The sequence below is a fragment of the Laccaria bicolor genome, genomic scaffold (genome assembly GCF_000143565.1).
Source record: "Laccaria bicolor S238N-H82 LACBIscaffold_23 genomic scaffold, whole genome shotgun sequence".
In the NCBI taxonomy this organism is placed as follows: Eukaryota; Fungi; Basidiomycota; class Agaricomycetes; order Agaricales; family Hydnangiaceae; genus Laccaria; species Laccaria bicolor.
In genome coordinates this window covers 1-7515 of record NW_001889894.1, presented here as the reverse complement: position 1 = coordinate 7515, position 7515 = coordinate 1, and the positions used below count along the sequence as shown (strand labels likewise).

Sequence of the window (7515 nt, the reverse complement as noted above, 5' to 3'; positions counted from 1 at the left end):
CCAGGTGAGTTATCATAACGTCCTCACAGATATCTTTATTGACATTCAGATATTGAGACAAAGTCCCTTATCGATACGCCAATTTCGAGCCTCACCCGTACACACCCATCTCCTCGTTTCCATCATACAGACGACACCCCTTCTGGAATCGTAACCTCGTTATGTATCATCAATACCAAGGGGAAATCCATCCATCCTCTAATTTCCGGCGCCGATTTCTACGCGTTGCCCAAGTTCTCTCCGGACGGTACCCGCCTCGCATGGAATCAATGATATCACCCGGATATGCCATGGGAGGCTGGCCAGATTTTCGTTGGCGACGTGTCCCTCAACGCAGACGGGATCCTCGCGATCACCAACGAAACCCACGTCGCAGGGGTCAAGGAGAAAATCAGCGCATGCTAGTAATTACCCACCTCCTTGTTGATATCCAATCGAGGGTACATTTCGGTCTTCAGAGTTCCACAGCACCCGTGTTTCCCAGATATCCGTCGGACCCACAGGTACCATACCTGCAGCTGCATTGAGGCTGCGACGATCGAAACATTGAAGGAGGCGTTCCAAAGGGTCGTAGTGTATAGCCGGAGTAAGGAAGGCAACCAACCCAGGTGTCGCGGTGAGGGTCAAGCGGATTTTTTTCAATCACGGAACCGAGAATGTTCCAGAGGAAAGCGACTGGACAGACCCCCCAAACATTGGTGCAAGACGAGTGCTGCAGTGTCAATTCCGATGAATGACTCTCACATGTTGGCGAGATTGGATCGGAATCATGATTTGGTAGCTCTTTCGATGCATAGAATAAGTGACCTCATGTAAGAAAACTCGATCTACCATCAAGTCTTCATCAGACCACGAGAAGAAGCCCATGACTTGCAAACACGCGGAAGGGGAAAAGGTTTGATATACCAGTGGTTCGCGCACACTGCCGAGTGCAGGGATGGAACGTACCCTCCAGTATTTATGGAAAGAGAGCTAGCCTGAATGCTGTAAATTAATGTCTTCCCAGTGAATGATATAATTCATGGGACCGGGGTGAAGCCGATATAAACGTGGATCGTAAAAAAAACTGGTGAAAGTTGGCTTTTGGTTGGCTTACTAAAAAAATCATCTTAAGGGCGACGCTGTCAAGAGAGTCCAAAGCTTGATAGACGCACAAAAATTGTATGTCCGGATCAGAAGTTCCGAAGTACTAGTCGCAAGTGTGTTAGCGTAGCTCGTAACCAAAATTGTAGAAACTTAGCAAGGGATACAGCTCCAATTGCATGGAGTTCAACAGCACCGAAACATGAAATGAGTTGGGAGACGCTTGGAACACATTTATCTGCCAGGAGTCGTGTTTGCGTGGCACGAGGCAAGCGTTTCTTAGCAACTTAAGCTATATGGACAGAACCAAGACAGAACTGTGTTTTCGTGAATGGCAGACTTTTCTTTCCGGGTTGGCCAAGTAATATGATATCCGTCTTGTCATGCACAGCATCAGGAAAACTACACATCACTTCTCGAACTTACTCACTTGAAAGATCACTTTGAAATCACTTCAATCACTTCGGCACTTCAAGTTACAGCCACAACCTCCTTTCAAACTCAAAGTGAGTCCAAGTGGGATCCAAGTCATCCACCTCAGTAAGTCATAAGTGCCCAAAAGTCGTCGGGGTGCTCAAACACGTTAGAAATTATTCATAAGTCCATTCGAAGTCCGACGACATGTGACGATGTTGAAATTTTCACCATCGCTTTTTCTCTTCAACGTTCATCATAACTAGCAACTGATACGGTCTCCAATCTGCCCTCACCAAATCCCAGTGCAGTTTGTGCCTGCTCGCTCGCCGACGTGGAAAACAAACCATAATGCTGACCTTGAGCTCCTCTTTGACCCAGAACTCATTCCCGCCAATGTCAAATCCCAGCTCGGGCCTGATCTGCACGTTCGTCATTGCTCAGCGAGCCCTGCACGGCACACTGACCCTCACGCAGATACGTCCTCTAGCCAAGACAGACTACATGTGCTCGCCGCACCTGTCAGTTCTCTCTGTCCAATCCAGGTGTGGAGGCATACTCAGCGGCCTTTGACAAGCACCGCCGCTCTCCCTTCACTTACTCGAAGTACTTCACCGTCGTCATAATCCACAAACCCACCGACCAGATTGTTGCCGTCGGCTGTGTCTTTATTGAGCAAAAGTGTCTCAGAGGCCTTGGTAAGGTAGGCCACATAGAGGATATTGCGGTGAATAAGAACGTGCAGGGAAGGAAGTTGGGGTTGAGGGTTATACAGGCGCTTACGGCGATTAGTGAGGGGCAGGGATGTTACAAGACGATCCTGAACTGTAGCGACAGTAATGGTTTGTTCCCTTCTTCCCTGCCCGTCTCCTTCTCACGACTTTACCCTACCCAGGTACCACCTCCTCGCTTACATCTACACCACCTTCCACCATGCACATATGGAGAATCCTACCGCGGTCTTCGTCGTGCCCAAATTTAGCTCATTCGCACCCAGATGGAGAATTCCACCGCCGTTTTCGCTATGCCTATTCAACAGTTGGGTACGTCTCCTCTTCCCTTCCCTTCTGCATGATCATATTTTCGTGCAGGCGGAGCGCGCGTTCAGGTTCCAGGTCACGGGGGTTTCTACTGCCGGCATCCTGGTTTGTAAGGAAGAGGCAAATTTCTCGGAAGACAACTGGGCCGTCAGCACCGTGGACTACATCAAGTCTATCAACAAATTGACACGCAATCGGGCTCATGGAGAAACCGCTATCCGTTTCGCTCACCCAAGGTGCCAATGCTTCTCCCCTCAATGTGTGAGGATCTTTGTTTGAAGAGGACAGTGAGGCTGAAGAGTGAGACGGGGGGTTTTCTACGTGTTCCTTGAGCTGGTACATTGTAAATAGACATTTGTATCATTCAATATACTCTTTTACCCCACTTTTACCATCCTGTGTGCAATTCGGAACAGTTTGAGACTACTACTTTGTCACTTGGTCACTTTTGTGCAATACAGCTTACCCACTTGAGTCTCACTTACCCAAGACCAAGTCACTTTGTAAGACAGGGACCTACATAGCCAAGTGACCGTCATTTGGTCACTTGAGTTCACTTTCGCCACTTCTGCACTTGTCAAAGTTACCTAAGCGGCCTAAGTCGATGTGTAGTTTTCCTGATGAGGTTTCATCACGTATTTGCAGTCAGTTGGGTGATGAGATTAGATTAACCTGGGTCCGTATCGGATTTTCAAAGAACCAGAAATTGGGGGCATGGGATTCAAGATTCAACCATGTCGAAAAAAGGTACAGTCAATGTTTGACTGCGGAACGTAGATTGGATATTAATTAGTTGGTTATAGGTTTAATCTAATATCTAAATGTCGCTAAGCAGCTTCTGACCAAAAGGGAAAGCACTCATTCTCAACGGTGTTTATGCTTGGGGTTCAGGTCCTGTCCATCCGCCAAAAGTACAGGTTCATCTGACTTTGGAGGTTCTCCCATCGCTTGCTTCAATTGCACACTATGTAGAAGCTTTGCAGAGAGCGGTTGAACAAATATGGCACTATTGAAGATGTTAAAGTTGTGCGTTGCGTTTTGCGATGGCGAGGTGACGTGATTCAAAGTTGTGGGCATTGACGGCACTCATAGGATGGAAATCGGGTCCATTTCAAACTCTACGGTGTCAAATTCGGAGACAAGACCAATAAAGTCCAGTGTCCATCAAGAGGAATGCCGAGTATAAATTGGGGAATAGTGTTAGACAAACACTTGACAAGGTGCCTCACAGCAGTCATATAACAGAAAAACAAGGTTGTACGTCGATAACTGAACAGTCATCAGTCACTGGACGGAAAGAAGCGGTGGTGTTTCCAAAGTCGCTGGCACGTCTAGACTCTTGCAGGAAACATGTGCCGCGGTCCCTCCGACCAGGGTCACCTCTGAATCAGACGCGCTGTCAGAATGTGTCGCGGTCCATACATCGCTCGCCCACTGCTTCAAGCCCTCAAAGAACTCCTCGTCCTCATACTCGTCGTCCTCGTCATCCACAAACGAATCGTCCACATCCTCCTCGTTCCCTTCATCGGCAAGCTCGAAAGCCTTGAGGCAAGAAGCCGATTCCCAAGGTGTGAGGGACTCGGCAGCGGCCTGTTGTTGTCCCATCATCGCACCAAAAGAGCCGCATGCGTCATCTTGAGCCTGGCCTCCCCCATCCTTAGGCTCAAAAGCCTTGAGACAAGAAGCTGAGTCCCAAGGTGCGAGGGACTCGTCAGCAGCCTGTTGTTGCCCCATCGCACCAAATGAGCCGGCAGCATCATCTTGAGCTTGGCCTCCCTCATCCTTCCCCCCGTAGGGCATAAAGTTGATTGCATCCATGCCGTATAGTTGGCGGAGTTTCTTGCCAGTGTTGACGATGACAAAGTGGTACGGGACATGGAGCTCAATGGGCAGGAGGTTGGTGAAGGGGTACGCGCTGTGCTCTATGAGATTGGGATCGAATGGGCCAAGAGCGTTGCCGGTATAACGTTTGATTGACCACGAGGCCTCCATACCAGAAAGAGGGATAAGTTGATAGCGGAACTTGCAAGATCTTCCGTAGAACTAACGATGGTCAGTATTCGTTCTTCTAGCCAGGGTGGAAATGCACACACAGACTCTGGGTCCTTCCGTACATTCATTTTGTCTCTTGCTTCAGGGAGGACAGGGAAGATAAAAACATTGCCGACGTAGGTGGCATGCATATTACTGAGGATATCAAGGTCAACCGGGAGCCAAAACCAGCCGACCGGGTTGGACGCTTTTGTCATGTCGAACCAGCGGTGGAGAGTGACACGTACTGAGCAGAACATGAGTAAGTCGAAGCAGTAGTAAGACGATCACCCACTAATTTGGAGGTTCTTCCTCGTGTCAACATTCAGACTGTAGTACTTCCTATTCCAAGACCATTCCAAACAATCCATCTGTTGTCGATCAAGTAAGATTACGTTGGCCCCAGAAAAAGGATCTCAATCACCTCTTTTGAAGGTGTGGAGCCACCCATGACATGGGAGAACTCGAGGATTGTCATTTTGTCGCTGACACCGGAGATGAGGCACTTGGGTTGATGACCCTCTGTTGGCGCCCCGTGGACAGCCACAGCTTCCCGAATCACATTTGACTTGACATAGGATGCCAAGGTGGACGCGGTCTTCCTCTTCTTGGGCGTCTGATCTTTGACGTTGCGTTGAACATCGGGAATATAAGGTTGGTCGTCATGGTCCAGGCGTCGCTTCCGCTGCGTGGGGGTTGATTGCCGTTCTGCCTCCGAGTCGGTCGGAGGATCTTCTGCGTCCACCAGCTGCGTGTGTGTATCTGAGCGTTCAGGAGGCGTCAGCGAACGATTTGACATAGTGAACATCTAAAGTGATAAGCACAAACACAATAGACGCGATGATTGTCAGTCACATAATGTGACATTGTGTGACGGAAGGCGTAACGATCCTTACCTAATACCTGCAACTTATAATTACTTAAAGTCGGCGTGATGTTCTTTCTCTTCTCTTTATGGCGAACGATGCGTCGCAAAACTCACCCATGAACCCGCAACCAGGGGTAGGGGTTTCCGCGGGTAAGGGTACAGGTTTCCGCGGGTTTGGCGGGTCTGACGGGTCTGGCGGATTTGGCAGGACAGGTATATATTATAAATACTACATTTCTTGAGCGCTCTCATATTTACGAGGTCGAGAATGCATGAACATGTAACATCTACGCAAGCCGCAATTTTCTGTGCCCAAGTTGGGATCCTTCACGAATCACGTCCCCATCTCAATATAACAACATTACGACACCTAATTTAGCAGTCACCTGGTACTTTCCACCTCTCGTCAATGGAGTGACCCACTTTCGGGGATGGTGCATATAGAGCTTGAGATGCTTTGAAGATAAAGATTCGACGAAGATGGAGATTTTGGGCTGGGGATGAGGGTCAACGTATATCTGAGATCGGGATTTGACTAAAATCCTACAATAGGTGGGTTTCACTTGACAGGGGTATTGATGACGGCCAGGCGATGGTGTTCAAGTGGAGGTCCGTTGGCGGGTTTGTAATGGTGATGAACCTGTAAAGTCCAGCGAGGAAAATAGAACAGAAGAGGTGAACGCAGAGAGCACATCGCCGCTCAAACGATCTCCGAGGTGAATATAAATCGGGCATGCGGAAAAATGGGATGCGAAGAAGGATTGAGGAGCAGCACGCGAGGTATGCAGAACCAACGTGGAATAGATGAAATAACGCAAAAGTATGAGCGTGACGTTGGCGACTATAATGAAAAAGATAGAATGGAGGCTCCCGAGGGAGACTCACCTCGAGATGGTATTTCGCCGTTTAGGACACGCACAACCACACCGCAGACGTACTCGAGAGTATCTGTGGCTGTCGTTGACCAAAGGGCTGGCCTCGGATGTTGACACTGCACTTAATGTCAACCTCTCCAAGCACGAAAATGGAGTGCTGTGTTGGAACGTACGACTTGTACGAGCAACTTGCGCTTGTCGTCATAGTTCATCTGAGCGAGGGAGTCGACAGTCTTGCGCAGGGAAGTATCACCTTCGGTGTAGCGCGGCACCCCCAAGTCTTGAAGGAGCAGATTGCAGAGCTAACAGTTAAAGGGGGCACTGTCAGCGCGATACAGCGACAGGAGTTCTGATCGATCACTAACGGCTCGACTGACCGCTGCCTGGCAGGCGACAGGCCCGCGTGAGGCCAAAGGGAGGAGCTGCTGCATGCTTTTGCTTGCCAGTTCTGCGCTGTCTTGGCTGAGGTCTCAATGAATTCACAGCCAAAGCGCCGCGCCATTGCAGCACCTTCCTCCTTTGACACCTCTCGCTCATAGGTCTTGTCACACTTGTTGCCCACAAGAATGAACACGGGGTCAACCCGCTTGACTCGGCACATGGACTGGCGGAAAACCTCAAGCCGATTGAATGTCGACCGAGAGGTGACGGAATAAACTAAGATAAATCCTTGCCCCTCTCTGAACACCCATAAGCTAGGGTAACAAGGCGTACTAATATGACTCACCGGACCCACTGATCACGCAACGTGGCATATTCCTCTGGTGTTTGGTGAGTAATGAGAAGTATCAGGGGCAGAAAGAACGCGCACCCTGTCCAGCGGTGTCAATGACCTCTACAAAACACATCCTATTGTCTACCACCAACTGCTTCCGGTACGCGTCTTCAATCGTGGGATCGTACGTCTACAGATCCATTAGAGAGTATTGGAGAACGATAAGTGAGAGGAGTACCTCTGATGAAAGACAATACTCGGTTGATCGTTGTACAATAGAAATGAGAGGTTAAAAGCTTACCAACGAAAGAGTTGAGGGTAAACTAGGTGAAAAAGCGTTAATTTGCAAGTTCAATCATGTTTATGACAAGGGGTGGGCGCACCTGGACAGCTAGCGCTGTTTTGCCCACACCGCCGTCGCCTAGCACAGCTACTCTCCAGTTGTCCATTCTACAATTGGAGGTGAGTAGCGAGGACAGAATGCAATCG

The 7515-nt window shown here is 49.2% G+C and overlaps 3 protein-coding genes across 3 annotated transcripts; all 3 read right to left on the bottom strand.

Annotated features, from left to right (window-relative positions):
- Nucleotides 1-3401: 3401 nt before the first annotated feature.
- LACBIDRAFT_303019 (uncharacterized protein) lies at nucleotides 3402-3614 on the bottom strand (the record flags this gene model as incomplete). The annotated part of the gene is made up of 1 exon (XM_001883805.1): nucleotides 3402-3614. The coding sequence occupies one exon, from the start codon at nucleotides 3612-3614 to the stop codon at nucleotides 3402-3404; it is 213 nt and encodes a 70-aa protein (XP_001883840.1).
- A 207-nt stretch (nucleotides 3615-3821) lies between these two features.
- On the bottom strand, nucleotides 3822-5376 carry LACBIDRAFT_303018 (uncharacterized protein; the record flags this gene model as incomplete). The annotated part of the gene is made up of 4 exons (XM_001883804.1): nucleotides 3822-4580; nucleotides 4631-4815; nucleotides 4864-4939; nucleotides 4993-5376. 4 exons carry the CDS (start codon nucleotides 5374-5376, stop codon nucleotides 3822-3824), a joined length of 1404 nt encoding a protein of 467 aa, XP_001883839.1.
- Nucleotides 5377-6756: 1380 nt separating this feature from the next.
- Nucleotides 6757-7475, bottom strand: LACBIDRAFT_150140 (uncharacterized protein; the record flags this gene model as incomplete). Its single annotated transcript, XM_001883803.1, has 6 exons — nucleotides 6757-6991; nucleotides 7039-7072; nucleotides 7123-7216; nucleotides 7265-7266; nucleotides 7328-7349; nucleotides 7410-7475. Coding segments are annotated over 6 exons (453 nt in total), but the record flags the coding sequence as incomplete, so codon positions are not given.
- Between the last annotated feature and the right edge of the window lie 40 nt (nucleotides 7476-7515).